At 44.7% G+C, this 18,712-nt stretch overlaps 1 protein-coding gene across 1 annotated transcript; it reads left to right on the plus strand.

Moving 5' to 3' along the window:
* Positions 1-572: 572 nt before the first annotated feature.
* Positions 573-12,810, plus strand: LOC309375813 (sialic acid-binding Ig-like lectin 5; the record flags this gene model as incomplete). The annotated part of the gene is made up of 9 exons (XM_081921736.1): positions 573-584; positions 2,617-2,764; positions 4,460-4,738; positions 7,805-8,113; positions 8,235-8,276; positions 9,053-9,304; positions 10,959-11,267; positions 11,980-12,028; positions 12,228-12,810. 9 exons carry the CDS (start codon positions 573-575, stop codon positions 12,325-12,327), a joined length of 1,500 nt encoding a protein of 499 aa, XP_081777862.1. The 3' UTR covers positions 12,328-12,810.
* Between the last annotated feature and the right edge of the window lie 5,902 nt (positions 12,811-18,712).

An 18,712-nucleotide genomic window follows, 5' to 3' on the forward strand; every position in this document is an offset into this window, starting at 1 on the left:
TGCATAACATTATTGTTCCAGCAAGCCCAATATTGTCTACACAGACTGGCAACTGCTCTGCAGTGAACCAGAACAGGGAGCATTCCCAGCCCTATGATGAAATGCTGGGGACTGAACCTAGGACCTTCTCTATGCCAAGCAGATGTTCTGCCATTCATCTAGGATTCTTCTCTGAAGTGTGTCCTATGCTCCTTAAGTTAACCTGCTGCTTTCAAGTACAGTCATACCTTGGGTTACAGTCACTTCATGTTGCGTTTTTCTGAGCTGCGGACCACCGAAACCCAGAATACCGGAATGGGTTACTTCCGGGTTTTGGCAGTCACTCATGTGCAGAAGCGCCAAATCACAACCCACGCGTGCAGAGATGCGGGTTGCGAACATGCATCCCGCACGGATTACGTTCGCAACCCGAGCATCCACTGCACTGGGGTAATTGCTGTCCCATCCCCAGTGCTGAAGTAAGACCTGACTGCCAGTCAGGTCAGCTTCTGTATGTGGAACAAGAGCATGGGGTATGGGTGGGGAAGAAATCTTGCTCTTTGCTTCAGGCAGACAAATGTCTTGGGGCAGCCATGGATGGCAAGGTTAGAGGTTGTTTTGTTTTACTTGACCCTGTCTGTCTTGAAGCCCATTTCCCTTTTTATGTTGTGTGCAGAAGCCCAATAAACAGCTTAATGTTGACAGGTGGTTGTTGTTGTTGCCTCAAAACTGTTACCATTTTCTCCTGTGTGAAAAGAATCAAAGAGGCAGAAGACAGGTAGAAGTCAGAAGTCAGAACTAGGGCTTTTATCCAGTTGAAGCCCAAAACACTGACCACATTTCTCCACTGTTACCTTCTGCCAAAATGGCTAAGTCCAAATGAATTGAACAATAATTCCAGTTAACAGAAGAAGATCAAAACAATCATTTTTAAAAAGCTGAGAGCCAAGCTCTGTTTAAAAATCTAAAGAATATTCCAAAATAAATTTAAGTAGCAGAAAAACCAGGGTGTGAAATACCACCTCCATGGAAGAAAATAATTTGCTACATCCCAGGTGCTAGGACAGAAAAGACCCTGTGGGACATTGCCCCCAAGTCACAGAATCATTCCATGCAGATTTTTGTAAATGATTTCCCATAAAAATAGAAGGGGAAGATGCCCGAGAATCTGACCCTGCTTACATCCTGTTTGACTAAGCCATCTTCTGAGACTTCTGCTTTTCTGGTTCCTATTACCTAACTCCCTTCAAAATTTAGCAAAATTCTCCCAGAGGTTCAGCACCACAGACAGAAAGGCAGAAGCAACAAGGAGGTTCCTCGCTCACTGCTTCAAGTTGAATCGGAGAGGTGAGGAGAGAAAGGGCAATTCTGAATCTGTCTAGAGGTATGTCTGCTAAGCCAGAAACTGAACCTGAATCAAAGGCTGCATACACACTACACATTTAAAGCACCCCCAAAAGTATCCCAGGAAAGGTCATTTTTTAAAGCTGCTCTCAATCATAGCTCTGTGAGGGGTGAGCTATCATTCTGAGGATTCACAGTTCACAAGAAGAGGCTTAGTAAGCAGATGTTTGGGAGGTTCTTTTGAGGGTTGGTGAGCAGAGCCAACCCTACTATTGGGCAGGGTGAGGGAGCTGTTTCAGGCAGAAAGCTGATTTAAGGTGTGTCAAAATAATTTGACTGGCCTTTAATACTATGCACCTTGTTTTTTTTGTTGTTGTTTTTTTTTTGTGTGTGTGTGTGTGTGCCAGTTTCTACTCCACCTCAAATATCAAAATGTCTTGGGCTTGCCCTGGTGTTAAAGGCAGCTTTCTTTCTGTTTCTCTTTTTCTCTCTCTCCCACTCTCAGAGAAAGGAGCAAAAGAGCTGTTTTTCCCAAGGGCGACTATTGCAGAACAAAACTCAGGCAAGAATCGGAAGGTTCTGGAGGGGGGTAGTTCTCCTGTTTCTTGCATTTATTCTGCAGGTGCAGCTATATACAGCAAGGGGCAGTGGTGTAGTGTGTGTGTGTGTGTGTGTGTGTGTGTGTGTGTGTGTACACCAGTATGGAGACTCCCTCAGCTCTCCCACACTCCCTCATGGACAAGCTTCCTGGGCTCATATGCCAGCAGTGGGCCAGATCAGAGTGGGTGGAGCAACTGACAAAATTCTTACCTTTGTACAGCAAAAAAAACACAGAGGTTTCTATAGCCACTACCATTCCATGCACATTTCTCTTCAACCCAGGAAAGCAAAAGGGCATCTCACCATCCGGGGGCACATTCCAGGCAAGCTATTTCTCAAGAAGGATGCGGAGTGAAAAGGTGTGGAGCCTAGTAAGAATTTCAAGGGCCAGATACAGAGGACTGGAGGGCCACATTTGGCCCCCTCCCCCCATGGCTTGAGGTTTCCAACCCCTTGGCTAATTTAACCCTGCATTATAAACAGGAAAAGTGAGGCTGCGGCTAGTGGCCCTTATGACCCTGGCGTCTGAATTCACAGTAGATGGTCGAATTGGAATGGGAGACTTTGTGGCGAACGCTGCTTGCATATTTTTATTCTTCCAGAATCTATGAGTTCCAAGCACCCTCCCTGCTTCAGCCAGCACTGCTCACTTAGTGCCTCATGCTCCTCTTCTCTTATTTCTTTCCCCCAAAGCTCCATCCTCAGAAAGAAGCCTCCAGTTCAGAAAAGATGCCAAAGGGCAGAAGGACCAGAGGACTCATGAGCCTCACCTGGGAGGTGAAGAACCCAGCCTCATCCATGGCGACGGTGACACTGTTGATTCTTGCCTTTCTCTGCAAAGGTAGATACGGTGGCTGGGGAACCTGCAGCCAGCACGGCCAACCCCTGACTTTTGAAGGGTCACATATTATCCATCCCTGGTGTGCAGAAATGAGAAAATTTGCTCTTTTGTTTTTTGTTTTTTTTTAATAATTTTTTTATTGATTTTCCAACACAAATTAAAAACAATACAATACACAATACATAAGCAGACAAACATATAAACATGTATAATTTCAAAACCTCTTTTTCATAAGCCTTGCTTCCTGGACTTCCCCTTACCTCCCCTTTTTCTGCATCCCTATTTTAAAGTTTCTTCAGCAACCCCTCACTTCAATTAACTAATTACTCATTTTCTTTTTTACCTTCTTCTCCTAATTGATCAATTCCATATTTTCCTTTCCCTTGGCATTTTAGCACTCATTAATTTTACAACAGTTCTTAAGATATACTTTAAATTTCTTCCATTCTTCTTCCGCCGTCTCTTTTCCTTGGTCACGGAATCCGTGAAAATTTGCTCTTCTGAGTGCTCTGTCGCAAGAGGGAAGGGCCGTGGCTCAGTGGAGGAGAACCTCCTTTTGGAAACTGACAGTTTTTTAATGAAAGGGATGGTGCTGTGCTGTTTTCATTGTAATTATATGTAGGTTTCAAGTGTATGTGTGTAGTTTTGATTCTACCAATGTTTAATGGTTTTTTAGTGACTATTTCCCCCTCAACTGTTTATACGGTAATACCTGAGGTTACAGACGCTTCAGGTTGCGTTTTTTTGGGTTATGGACCCGCCAAAACCTGGAAGTACCGGAATGGGTTACTTCCGGGTTTCGGCTGTCGCACATGTGCAGAAGTGCTGAATTGCAACCCGCGCATGCACAGATGTGCCGCTGCGGGTTGCGAACATGCATCCCGTATGGATGACGTTCGCAACCCGAGCATCCACTGTATTTTTATCTGTAAGCCAACTTGAGTACCTGTCAGGCAAAAAAAGGCAGGGTCTAAATAAACAGCAGCAGCAGCAACAAACAACAACAACTTGCATGCAAAAAGATCCAGGTTCAACCCTGAGCATCTCCAGAAAGGGCTGGCAGAGGTTCCTGTCTGGGACACTGGAAAGGCACCACCCATCAGAGTAAAACTAGATGGACCAGTGGATGGACTCAGCATAAGGCAGCTTCTGATCAGGTCCAGGTTTTGGGTGGTCCTTGAACAAGACACCCTCCACACATGCCCCTTCCTCACTGCAGGAGCTCCAGAGGGTTCTTATCATTGAGTCCCCACTGGGATAAGGGCTCTTGCCAGACACCCAACCATGCCACCTCTTGCGGCCAATCCTGCTTCCCATGTTCCTCCTAGGTTTTGCTCACTTCATGGTTTAATTTAAGAGTGAAGAATTTGAAAACTTGGAAATGATGAGTCCTGAGTACAAATAGCAGGAAGAGCTCCAGTGTGAGGCCTAAGGAGCACCGGAATATCCATGGGATCAGGGTCCTTGGTCGGGGGCTTGAGAGCACCTTCCTCCTTTTGACCAAGAGTGTGTGTGGCACCTGCTAGACACTCACACCTGAATGTCCTCCTCCTTCTTGCCCTGGCCCAGGAAACGCTTCCCCCTGAGGTCCTGCTACTGTGGTGGGTGGTTGGGAAGTCCTGGGACTGGAGACCCACCATAATCCCCAGGCGCTGCTGCTCCACCAGTGAACACCTTCCTTCTTTCCTTTGGCAGGTCTGCGGAGTCAGCTCCCGGGATATGATCTTAACGCACTAAAGGCTGTCACCGTGCAGAGAGGTCTCTGCGTTCACATTCCCTGCAACTTCACTTATCCCACTTCTCAGTATTCTGGGGAATTATACGTCTACTGGATTAAGAACGATCGTGCTGGGTCCTTTATTGGCAACAAGTGGCACCCAAATGCTGGTAGTGTTGTCGCCAGTAGTGACAAGGATCAAAGCATTGCCTCATTTGCTGGGAATCGTTTCCAGTTGACTGGAAATCCATCAGAAGGTGACTGTTCCTTTAGCATCAATGATGTTCAGAATCAGGATGAAGGGCAGTACTATTTTCGAATTGAGAAAGGACTGATCTTAAAATTCAGCTATTATCTTTATATTTTACCTCAAGTTTTTGTGACAGGTAAGAGGTTTCCTACTTCTTAATTTGCTTCCTTGTTCCCTGTTTTGTGCTCTTTTATGCTGTAAAGGGGGGAAAGGCTCTGCCTACAAATTTGCCTAGACCTCTGGACATTATGCTGATTCCAAAGGGACAGGAGGTACAAGTGCTCCATGCTTCCTCTCCATTGTTGTAACACCAAAATTAGATCATTTGCATCTCCAAATGTCTGAGTACACAGCTCACCAGAGGGAAGAACTCTCTTGTGGATTCTGTGCTGACAGTCTGGAGAAACAGGAAACTGGAGGCATTTTCTCCTTCACTTCCAGCTGCCATCCCATCACCTGCTTCTTCTCCTTCCCCCAGCATCTCTCCACAGCTTCCTCAATGGTAGGAGAAGCAGAGAGGTATTCTCTTGCCACCTTTGAAATCAGCCTCAGTGCAGATCTGCAACATTGTCCTAATCCACCGCACCCTGAATTCTAGGACTTGAGGGTGCTTTTGGTGGGGGACATTTCTTTCATTCATGGGCTGCATTCCAGGGGCCACATGCAAGTGGTGGGCAGGGCCAGAATGTGGGCAGAGCAACAGGCGTGCCTCTTATCTCGTTCAGGCCTCAAACTCAGGTCACTTTCTCATAGCTGACTGGTTTTAAGGTGAGTGCACAGTGGGTTTGAGGCACAGGGCTAAAATTAGGGGCACTTTGCTCCTCCCCTGTTTCTCCTGCTGCTGTTCTGCACAGAGCTAAGCCTTGACTTGGCTAAGCATGGAGGTGGCGAACCTTCCCTTTGCTGGTGTGGGGCTGGTGGTTTTGCAGGAGATTAAGCCTCAGCTAAATGTCTGAGCCCCAAACAGACCATGAGCAGTTAGCTAAAAAGCAAGCCTATGCTACAGCTCATGGTTTCTTTTGGAGAGAAACAAATCATGAACCTGAGTTTAGATCAGTGGTTCCCAATTAGGAGTCCATTGACCCCTGGGGTCTGCAGAATACACACAGGGCCTCCGCGGCCCCATCATTTGCCTTCCCCCCAACTCATTTTTTGTCATTGTTGCATGGTATTTCACAAATTTTATGGTCTGTTTTAGCACTGTGAAATTTTTCAGTAAATTGGAAAAAATCATTTTTTAAATCACACCACAATAACAATTTTGACCCAGTAATATGCAGCAATATATCACTCTTTGCTCAAGGAAGAGCAAGGCAGCCGATTTTAAGGCAACACTGAAATCTCACGATAACACTGCTGATAACACTGCTGATCTGAGCTGCCTTCCCTCACACTGAGGGAGACCAGGGCAGCTGATCACTTCCTTCTCCTCTCACTGATGGAGAACAGGGCAGCTGACTGCTCTCACTTCAAGGAATTGTGGCACTACCTTCCCCTGGCATGGACTCGGAGCAGCTTTTCTTAGTCAGCAGGAAAGCAGCAGCAGCCACAGTGGATGTGCATCTTCACTGGCTGCCCCCTGATTGTGGCTTGATGCACCCCCACCCCCTCGCACTCAAACCATGTAATGGGGGTGACTCCGCTTCCTCTCCCCCCCCCAGCCATCTAGTCTCTGTGGCTGCTCCTTCCCTCATCCCCATGCCCAATCTCCAATTTCAGACATCGTAATATATGGGAACATGGTGATGTTTAGCTGCTGATATATCACAATATTGATTACCAGATATCTCTCAGCCCTAGTTTGGTTTTTTTAGTATACCTAAAATCATTTGCTTATTAAGGCTACCCCAGATTTTGTTCAAAAAATTGCTTTGCAGAGGTAACTACCATAGAGCTATCAAAATGTTCAAAAGTAGGGGGACTGGGGCTCGGCTTTTGAAAAATAGGGGGTCCTTAGTAATTAGTTAATTGGGAACCACTGGTTTATATTAACATTCTGTCAAACCATGGCTTAGCTCTTGGCAACATGGCAGGAGCAAAACACCTTTGATTTGGGTCCCCTGCACCAACACAGTGTGCATTCACCTTCAAACAATAGTTTATCTAGGTTTAAGGTGATATGAAAGCCAGGCTAGTGTCGGCTACATGGCATTCAGGTAAATTTCAGCTGTTTCTACATTGTCATCCACCTCTTTCCATTCAGACAAGCTAGACTCATTATCACAGTTCAACAACCCATTCCTGGAAGAAGGTGTATGCATGGACGGGGTGGGGAGTGTGGACAGGGGAGTTCTGGATTTGTTCCATGTCTCCTAGGTGGAATCTACACACATATTAAAAAACACTGAGGAAATGCTTAAAAAATTGTTCTGGAAAGTATATCGAGTTTGCCATGGCTCACCATTACCATCTAGTGCCACATTTCTATATATCACTTTGCAACACACTTGAAACATTTTATTTGCAACAGCATAGCTGAGCCCCTAGAAATCGCCCTCTCCAAGCTCCTCACCCCACAGCAAAAGATATGCAGGCCTGCTTCCTATTCCCCTGTATGCAAGTGAGCAGTTTGGGTGGGTGGCCATTTGCTTCAGAAAAAATAGTTTAAGGGTTAAGTGACCCCTCCTCAGCCTGTGCTCCTCTTTTCATGAAAGACAGATGCCTCCTGTGGCTGCTGTATTCAAGGTGTCATTTCCCCCCTCTTCCGGTGTCTCCCAAATCACATCTGGCTTCATCCTCCAATTTCAGGATCCTGAGTATCAAACATCATGTTCAGCAGCATAGAGGCAGCCATCAAGATTTCTCCCTCTCCAGGCTGAGTCCACAGTGGACAGAAACACTGACCAACATTGGCAGAGAAAGCAGACCATTGCATGGGGAATCAGTCTACTAAGGGAGAGACACAAAGTTATTGTTAAAGGACAAATGAAAGAATGGCAGGATTTGCCACAAAGTGGAGGGTAAAGTAGTGCTGGTGACCATCCATAATTCAGGACTCCTGTGTCCTGTTCCCTAGTTACTTTAGTCTGTGCATTTTCTTCTGATCCCATCCTGGGGACTTTTGTTTTCTCAGAGCTGACAGAGAAGCCAAAGATCCTGAACTTATCAGAGGTGGTTTTGGGGAAGAGCGTCACCCTCATCTGCCAGGCGCCAGGGACCTGCCCATGGAAAGAATTACGGAGGCAGCCTCAGATCTCATGGAGTACTTTGCCAGGAACAACAACTACACAGAACCATCAGCACAGCAATGGGAGCTGGACCTTTGCTTCTGGCTTCACCTTCACACCTACTTTGCAGGATCAAGGCAGAGCCATCACTTGCCGTGTCGGATACCCTGCAGTTGATACAACAGTTGCGAATACAATCTCTCTTGAAGTGGTCTGTGAGTAGCTCCCATAGCTCAGTACTGCTTCCCCCTCCCATGAACAGCCAACAGTTCTTTCTAGCCCATGCAAGCTAATTTACTCCTTTCATGCTCCCCTCACTGTTTTCTTATGTTTCAGACCCACCTCAGGACATCAGAATCACAAGGCCTGGACACCCTGGTGAGATACAAAACTCTTAAGACTTTTTGCACACACCCATCCTCACTGAGCTCCGCTGGATAACCAATAGCTGCTTAGGGATCTCAGAGTGGGGATTGTGCAGGAGGAAGTGTTTTAGAGATGGCTGGGAGTTGGGGCAGAGCCCAGGATGGTGGTTTGGGGGGGGGAGTTGAAGACAAACTGGACGGTAACAGGGAGGAGCTGGGCTCACTGGGTCTTTCCAGCAGCCATGCCATGCACACATCCTTGCACCCGAACCAAAATTCACTCCCCACCGTAGCACCCTTCAGGCTCTTGACCTGAGTCTCCTTTTTTAATTGTCGTGGGGTTTCTATTGCATATTTCAATTGCGGGTGTTTATATTTTAATGTTTGTGTAACTGGTTTTTGTACTTCGTAAGCCATTTAGAATCCAATGTTGGCATTAAGTGGTGTATTAAAGTGGAATGAGAAGGAAAAGAAATGGGCCCAAGTTTTCCCAGTGGAAGGCAAAACTGGAGATATTATTATTATTATTATTATTATTATTATTATTATTATTATTATTCTCTTGCCAGTTGAACTTGCAGAGAAATGAGGGAATCATCTAACTTTTTGCAAAACTATGGCCCAAAGCTGTCTTGAACCCATTATAATTAATAATCATTGTAAAGATTTGCAGACCTGGTGTCAACCATCCTTCTTCAAAATACACAAGAACATCTCAGCCATGAGTGAGGATTCCTTAGCATCAGGCATCCCAGGACCAATTGTGATCTAATTGCATTTCTCTTACAGATTTCTCCATGCAGAAAGAAAAGCTGGTGGTCCGAGAAGGTGACATCGTCAGCCTGCTTTGTGAATCTCAGGGCAAACCTATTCCCTCCGTGACATGGATGAAGAAGAACGAGACCCTAAACAACCATATGCAGGGCAGTAAAGATACTCTTCAACTGTCCAACATTAAATCAGAGGATGCTGGGATTTATCAGTGTCAGGCAGAGAATCCACATGGCTCAATCAGGAAGAATCTCTCAGTGATTGTGCAATGTAAGAGATGGGGAGTGGGAAGTTCCTTGGGGGCATGAACCTGGGAAACTCCATTGTATGCTAAGTGGCTTGACCTGCAACTAATACCAGCATGCTTCCACTAAGGGGACCTCTACAAATGTACATGGCTGTGGCTGCATTGCACAGTGTGTCAGCCCAGTAGCGTGAGATGCAGCTTTTGACAGCTTCATCACAAGTTCAGGAACCCCATGATGAGCTTACATATTTGCAGAAGCTTTCTAAGAAGTTAGTTTCAGGATGCATAAGTGCAGCCCCAGGGGCAAAACCACGAATTCAAGTCACTGAACATAACCCTTGTCTGAAATCTGTGGGAGTATCCTCATTCACCAGGAGAGGGCATATTTATGCAACCTCTCATCAGAATGACAGCTCTCTAATATTAAATACAAAGGCCAAACTTAGACGTTTTTGTTCATGTATCTGTCCTGCCCATAAAGCAGGATGTGTAGGATGTGGCTCTGATGTTTTGTAAGAAAAGGTCTGTGTGGACAATGGAGGAGAATGGCTGGATGTCTCTCTCCCACCTGCCCATCTTCAGTTGTTTCAAGACCTTTTCGTCTAATGAGCATCTCATGAAGGAATATCCCCAGGTGGCAATGGTCTCACTGTTTGCTACCTGGAGATGCAGAACATGGTTCCTTTGCCTATCCAATGAAAAGGCTCCCATAAGGATGATGCTTGTGGGGACCTAAGTCATTTTGCAATCTTCCCCCTCTCAGGTACTATGTGATAGCCTCATAGGTGGGCCTTGTGTTTAGCTGTTGGGGTGTTGCACAACCCAATACTCTGATATTCATTTGGCATACCGAGAATCTGCATTGTTTTTTTCTTTTTAGAAAGCAGCTGCATAGAGTACAGTGGTACCTCAGGTAACATACGCTTCAGGTTACATACGCTTCAGGTTACAGACTCCGCTAACCCAGAAATAGTACCTCGGGTTAAGAACTTTGCTTCAGGATGAGAACAGAAATCGTGCAGCGGCAGCAGGAGGCCCCATTAGCTAAAGTGGTGCTTCAGGTTAAGAACAGTTTCAGGTTAAGAACGGACCTCCAGAACGAATTAAGTTCTTAACCCAAGGTACCACTGTACTGTGACTATTTAGGAAGGCCAACTCCCTTTTCCATTAAGGGGTTCCTGAGCCTCTAATAGCAGCATGGGCAGAAGAAACCAATTCAGGGCCTCTTTTACTATTGTTGCTGCCCTGTCACTGGAAAAGCCCAGGCCGCATTGTTTTCTCCCATGAGAGGTGGTGGACTCTCCTTCCTTGGAGGCTGGATGGCCATCTGTCATGGCTGCTTTAGTTGAGATTCCTGCATTGCAGGGGGTTGGACTAGATGACCCTTGGCGTCCCTGCCAACCCTAAGATTCTATGAGACACAGCTCTTAAGTTCTTGTAAACCATTCCTGTAAATTCTGCTTTTATTTTCAAACTGGACACAAGAGGGAAAGAAACTCCTTGCCTTCTGAACCAAGCTGAAGCAGGATTTTACCTTATTCAACAGAGTAGGGAACTAGGGTGGCAGCAGTGTCTGCTCCCGACTGCCTCTAGTGGATGAATTGTGGTATTGCAGCTGTTGCAGTCATTAGCTAGATCGGAATGTGTTCTTCACCTTGGCTACTTGGTTCTCTGCAGATGCCCCCAAGCTCAGCAAAACTCCCCAGAAAAACACTGCCTGTTGGCGTAAGGACAATGACATCCTCTGCAACTGCTCCCTGCACTCCAGGCCTCCACCTCAGATCCATTGGCAACTGGATGGGAAGACTGTAGCTGAGAACACCAGCACAGCAGACCTTAAAGTCTCTTCCTCAGTCCAGAAGAATGAGGTCACCAGCTCCCTAATTTGGACAGGTAGCCCGGATGGCGACCTCAGCATCATCTGTCTTGGGAACAATTCTCTGGGAGTCTACACCATGCAATTCCACCTTAGTTCCTTGAAAACAGGTGAGACTCCACCAGACAGAGAAATCCTGACTTTTGCAGCCCTGCCGATATTAGAAAATCCCCTCTGTTGCCTCTTTCAAAAAATGCAGCAATCTGATTAGCAATGACAACAATAGTGATAGGAACAGAATGGTGATGTGGGGTTGGGGGAAATCTGGATCCAAGCAGGGGTAGAAGACACACAGCCTGGATTTCAATCACAGCCTTGCAATGTTTTGTTGTAAAATGCTTTTAAATCTTGCTCTGTCTGCTCTGTCTGTCTGCACACAGGGGACTCGGCTACATTAGTCAAAAAACAGAATTTTAAATGTGCTATAAACACCTAACACCAGATGGTGCTGGAGAGCACAAAATTGTAGGGCGATTTTACATAGAGATTTTTTCTTTTGTTATAATGATTTAATTTATGACTTACTTATAGCATTTTCCTCCTGTGTGTAGATCCACCCTGGGATAAGGGAGAGCCACCGTCTCTTGGACAGTCATTGCTGACCCTACGTTCCCAGCAGATGGTGCAGGCTGGTCCACTGGGGCAAATGGGGCGTTGCCCCACCTACCCCAATCTGCCCTCAGACAGTCCCAGCAGCATCTGGAGGGAAACAGATCAGTCATCCCTGTGTGAAATAATCTTGTCTCCTGTTTTCCGTCTCTTGCTTTATTGTGAGCTAGTTCTGCTTTGTTCACAATTACTTTTATTTTTGCTGCTTTTCAGCTTCCTTTGAGTTGATTGTTCCCTTGGTGGTAGGCCTCATCCTGATGAAGTAAGTAATCTTCCTTCTTCTGGTTTTTGTATCTGCCCTGGGAGCCAGATTTGGCTGAAATGTGGGGGTCACCTGTGTGAAATGACGATAGCAACAAGCCCACCCAAATCCCCTTTAGCCTTTGTTGATCTTGATCCTAGGGTGTTCCCTCCTCCCCTCTTGTGGCTAATGGCTCTCTTATGTCACCATCTGCTTCTAGGGTCTTGTTTTGTTTCGTGTTCTTTTTCTTGGCCTTTTGGTATTCGAACTGGAGGAAGGCTCCATTGACCCAAGAGGGCAGAAGGAAGCAAAAAGAATGATGGTGACTGGATCTCCTGCCGTTCCTTTGCTCAGTGGAGGGACGGCATCACACACATCACTGTGCACTCCCAGGCAGTGAAAGAGCACAAATGAATGTTTATTTCAAATGAAAGAGGAAGAACATGGATTATTAGCACTGCTATTTCATACACAGACATAAGATGGATGATTTCTTCTTCTTCTGAGAAAAGTGTTTACAATATTCTGGTTGTGCATTTGTGGTGCAATGAATGTAGCGGGCACCATATTGTTTTTTATCTTTATTTTGATAGATTTCATTAATTTATTGCAACATATTACCAACATCATTCACACATAAAATATAACATCCAAATAACATAGTATCTTCCAGTCGCAGACAAGCATATGTATGGAAGGCGGTGTACAGTTAATGCTAACCAAAAAGTTTTATTATGTGACGGCAATCCTGTTTTCATTTTTAGACATGTAGACAATAAAGCTGTACCAATCTTGCAAAAGAGTATTTACACTTCAAACTTCTTGCCAATTTTATTTGTCCGTTTTTCCATAATTGCTATTTGCCACACTTTATTGTACAGCTGTTGGTCTAAGGCAGATGTAGGATTACATGCTGGCTGAGACTGAAGACTCCCCAATTCTTTCTTTTTGGGCAGAGTCCAAGAATAATTAAAATGGGATAATATCCCTTAATGCCTATTCTTTGGTGTTGATTTGGTGTACAGAATTTCCAGTTTGGCTCCTGGTGGATTCTATATTCCTTAAGTTGGCTGTGGCTTGGAATGGACATTTCAGTTTTCTCATTTTTGCATTCCTGGCAAACAGGTGGCAGGCAGAGCAGTGAGTGAGTGCCAGTAAGATTATTTACTTATTTACTTATTTACTTATTTATTTCATAAAATGCATACGCTGCTTCATTGTAAAAAACAACACAACCCTAAAGTGGCTTACAAAAATAAGATTAAAAAAAAATTCAGATGTTGGAGGAAGAGGTACGAGTTCCATGTAGAGGACCATAGGAAGCTGCATTTTGCTGAGTCGGATCATTGGTCCATTTAGCTCAATATTTTCTGCACTGACTGACAGCAGCTCTCCAGCATTCCAGGGAGGGAACATTCCCAGCCCTATGGTGAGATGTGAAGCAATGAGTCTGGGACCTTCTCCTTGCAAAGCAGATGCTCTGCCACTGACCTTTGGTGCTTTTCTGAAGTTTGTCCTGGGGCCCGTAAGCTATCCTGAAGCCTTCAGGTGCAGGTGAGGTTGCTGTCCAATTACCATTGCTGAAGTAGGACTCAACTGCCAGTCAAGTCGGCTTCTATATGTGGAATCAGAGAGGGGTAGGACAAAACTTGTCAGTCCTTAATAGCAAGAATAGAGAGATCAGTTTCATAGAATTATAATGTTGGACCCTGAGGATCATTTAGTCCAACCCCCTGCAATGCAGGAAAATGTGCTGTCCCATATGAGGTTCGAACCTGCAACCTTGGCATTATCAGCACCACGCTCTGACCAGTTTGAGTGATCAAGTGCTTCTTGTTTTATCTGACAACCTTGAAGACCATTTTCATTTGCTGCTGTGTACATAATCCCAACATGCGTCTTAATTTGAATCCCTTATGGTGGTGATGGTTAGAGTTATATTCTCTAAGCAGAGTGGTGCATGCTCCAGTTCTCTCTCACTTGGACCACTGCAATGCGCTCTATGTGGGGCTACCTTTGAAGGTGACCCGGAAACTACAACTAATCCAGAATGCGGCAGCTAGACTGGTGACTGGGAGTGGCCACCGGGACCATATAACACCATTCCTGAAAGACCTTCACTGGTTCCCAGTAGGTTTCTGAGCACAATTCAAAGTGTTGGTGCTGACCTTTAAAGCCCTAAACAGCCTCGGTCCAGTATACCTGAAGGAGCGTCTCCATCCCCATCGTTCTGCCCGGACACTGAGGTCCAGTGCCAAGGGTCTTCTGGCTGTTCCCTCCGTGTGAGAAGTGAGGTTACAGGGAACCAGGCAGAGGACCTTCTTGGTAGTGGCACCTGCCTTGTTGAATGCCCACCCACAGATGAAAAAAACAACTACCAGACTTTTAGAAGACATCTGAAGGCAGCCCTGTTTAGGGAAACTTTTAATGTTTAATAAACTATCGTATTTTAATATTATGTTGGAAGCCGCCCAGAGTGGCTGAGGGAACCCAGCCAGATGGGTGGGGTATAAATTATTATTATTATTATTATTATTATTATTATTATTATTATTATTAAATGATATTTATTGAAATTTCAAAAAAGGTTACAAAAGTAAGAAAGAGATAAAAAAGAGGCAAAAAATACAAAATACAGAAAAAATAAAAACAATTAAAAGTAAATCCATCATTCCATAACTTGTCTTTCATTTACTTGTTTCACTGACCTCCTCACACCTCCCTTTTTTGTATTCCAGTTCAGTTGGTTAATTCAGCAAATCCTTTCCCTCTTTGTTTTTATCTTAATCCTTTATCTTAATATATTATAACTTTACTTTCTCGCCTGTTAACAATCCATTTTCACCTACTCCTTTCTAGCCTTACTGCTAAGAACCACTTAACTTCATTCCGACATCATTCTAACATTCATTAATTTTACAATATTTCTGTAAATGGTCTTTAAATATCTTCCAATCTTCTTCCACCGACTCTTCTCCCTGGTCTCGGATTCTGCCAGTCATTTCCGCCAATTCCATATAGTCCATCACCTTCATCTGCCATTCTTCCAGGGTGGGTAGATCTTGTGTCTTCCAATACTTTGCAATGAGAATTTTTGCTGCTGTTGTAGTATACATAAAGAAACTTCTATCCTTCTTTGACACCAATTGGCCGACAATGCCCAGGAGAAAGGCCTCTGGTTTCTTCAGAAAGGTATATTTAAATACTTTTTTCATTTCATTATAGATCATCTCCCAGAAAGTCTTAATCCTTGGGCACATCCACCAAAGGTGAAAGAATGTACCTTCATTTTCTTTACATTTCCAACATTTATTATCAGGCAAATGATAGATTTTTGCAAGCTTGACTAGTGTCATATACCACCTGTATATCATTTTCATAATATTCTCTCTTAGGGCATTACATGCCGTAAATTTCATACCTGTGGTCCACAACTGTTCCCAGTCAGCAAACATAATGTTATGTCCAACATCTTGTGCCCATTTTATCATAGCAGATTTCACCGTTTCATCCTGAGTATTCCATTTCAAGAGCAAGTTATACATTCTTGATAATATCTTAGTTTTGGGATCTAACAGTTCTGTTTCCAATTTTGACTTTTCCACCTGGAAGCCAATTTTCTTGTCCAGATTGTAAGCCACCCTTATTTGATAATAATGAAGCCAATCTTTTAGTTTCTCAAAACTCTGCAATTTCAGTTTATCTCCTTCTTGTTCCAAAATCTCCCAATATTTTGGCCATTTGGCCTCCATATTGAGCTTTTTCTGAGCCTTTGCTTCCATCGGTGATAACCACCTTGGGGTTTTATTTTCAAGTAAATCTTTATATCTTATCCAGACATTGAACAATGCTTTCCTGACAATATGGTTTTTAAATGCTTTATGTGCTTTGACCTTATCATACCACAAATATGCATGCCACATTTTTTATTATTATTATTATTATTATTATTATTATTATTATTATTATTATTATTATGCAATCTATTTGCAAGCTCAAATCTTGGCCCTCTTCTCCAATGCTACAAGAGTTGAAGAGGCAGCAGATAGGCTGGAGGTGAAAGCAGAACTAGGGCTTTTATACCCTGGGGACTGAGATCAGTGATGTAAGACTTACTCACACTTCCCACTGTGCTTTTTATGCATTGCCCATGATTTAAAGCCCCATGCCTGAGTGCTCTTTTAAAAAACAAAACAAAACTCTGGACCTTTCCTTGGGAAAAATAAGTCTTTAAAGCTGAATTGGAGCAAATGGCAATCCATTTGTGGATATGCTACGGTACCAAATAGGCAGCTTATTTCAATTGCCACAGGCTAAGGGATGCAGGTGGCACTGTGGGTAAAAGCCTCAGTGCCTAGGACTTGCCGATCGAAAGGTCGGCGGTTCGAATCCCTGCGGCGGGGTGCGCTCCCGCTGCTCGGTCCCAGCGCCTGCCAACCTAGCAGTTCGAAAGCACCTCCGGGTGCAAGTAGATAAATAGGGAACGCTTACCAGTGGGAAGGTAAACGGCGTTTCCGTGTGCGGCTCTGGCTCGCCAGATGCAGCTTTGTCACACTGGCCACGTGACCCGGAAGTGTCTCCGGACAGCGCTGGCCCCTGGCCTCTTAAGTGAGATGGGCGCACAACCCCAGAGTCTGTCAAGACTGGCCCTTACGGGCAGGGGTACCTTTACCTTTACCTTAAGGCACATGCACTTTGGGATCTTGCACCCATGCTTTCTAGACAGGCAGAAATGTGGACAAGCCCCTACTGGCACCACATAGTTAGAGTGCTGGATGGCAAAGCCCTAGGTTCAATCCCTGTCATTTCCAGGTAGGGCAGAGGGGAGAGAGAGAGAGAGAGAGAGAGAGAGAGAGAGAGAGAGAGAGAGAGACCTTCCACCTGCCAGACACCCTGGAGGGTCACAGTGAGTCAATGCAGACAATGGCCCAGTGTTCTGACTTCATACATGTCAGCTTCCTATTTTACTAATTCTTTTTTCTTTTTTTAATTTTTATTGGAATTTTATTTACAACATAACATAAACCCCCCATCCAATACACAAATCCACCCTCATTAAACATGAGCATAACATACAATGAGCATAACATACAACAATACAAACAACCAAATAAAAGACTTCCTTTATCCTGTATCTGGCCTCCTTATTTACTTCTTATAAACTGTTTCCTTTATGAATAATTATTAAGATTTTTCTAATTATAACTTAAATATCCATATGGTTATTTTTGTAATTTGTGTGTAATTTGGTATTTGTGTGTGTGTGTTTTTCTTGTTGTATAAATAAAAAACTTTTTAAAAAATAACTTAAATATCCACAAAGTCAGTTGTTCTGCTCTGCGGTCACCCTCCAGTTCTGATTGCTTTGCTTTGCTTTATTCTCTGGTCTGATTGCTCATCAGGCTTGAAGCCTACCTGGTGCTGTGACCCTGCCTCCTGGTTACCCTTGGTCACGATAATGCTTGGGTCCTTTCCACAGCTAGTTGACCCTTGCATAAAATTCAGGTGTGTTGGATATATAAGGCTGTCTCCATCGGGAAAGGGATAAAAACACTATTTACAGTTCTACTTTGAGAGGGTTAGTCTGTTCTAGCAAAATAACAGCGCAGAGTCTTAAAACGTTTATTATGACAGGAGAAGCTAATGTGGTACCCTCTGGATCCTGTTCGACTACAGCTTCCATCATCTCTGACCATATGCTATCCTGTCTAGGACTGATGAGAGTTGCAGTCCAACAGCATCTGGAAGGCCTACTGTTGTATTATTGCATGAGATTGACCGGAGCCCACTTCATCAGGGCATTGCACAATCATTCCTGTTGCAATTTGTGGCTGACTGTTTTTACAAGCTTGACAAATGCTTCTGCTTTTCTCATTTTCTTGCACAATCAACCAGTTCCCTCATTGCTGCTAGCACAGTGGAATGTGGCAGACACACTGGTAGAGATAGACTACTGGATGATTTGGAAAGATACTCCGGACACATCAAAGTGGTAAGATTATTAATCTAAGCATTGTGCTCAGTGGGACCTACTCATTAGTAACCTGTTTTCCCCAACCTTCCCCAAATGTTATGGACCACAGTTTCCATCACCCCTAGCTAGCACAGTTGGGGAAGGCTGCCCAAGGAAGTGTTCAGATTGTAATGATTCAGTTTGTCTGAATTGATCCAAGGGCACATGATGCTTCCATTTGGTGCAGCTAAGAAGGTCTAGGTCTGGACAGTGTTTGGATGGGTAACAACTGGGAACTCTATAGTCACTACCTTGATTCCCATGTTGGAAGAAAGGTGGGATATATATTCAGGACATAGCTTCCGAATTTGTTTCTCCTTTATCTTCATTTGCTGTTTGCCCTGCTCACCTATTGTCAGGGAACTGCCATTGGAGCCAGAGGCGGAGGGAAGGCTCCAGAGGGATGCCAGAGAGGGTCCCAGTAGGGAGAGAGGCAGCCCATCTGCTGGGGAAGGAAATCAGCGTAGCACCAGTGGAGAAGGGGGGCAGATGGGGGAATCGGCGAGGGGGCTCCAGGACTCCTCACCGGAGACCAGCGGGGAGAGCACGGGTCCTCTGCTGCCCACACCCTCCCTGTGCAGAAGACTTCCGCGCAGGGAGAGTAGGAGGAGACTTGGCATCAAATAACTTCTTTGCTGGAAGAAGTTCAAGAAACGCCCACTGACGGATTCTGCCAGCGACTGAGACAGCCA

This window comes from Podarcis melisellensis (genome assembly GCF_964234715.1).
Source record: "Podarcis melisellensis genome assembly, chromosome: 8".
NCBI classification, from domain to species: Eukaryota; Metazoa; Chordata; class Lepidosauria; order Squamata; family Lacertidae; genus Podarcis; species Podarcis melisellensis.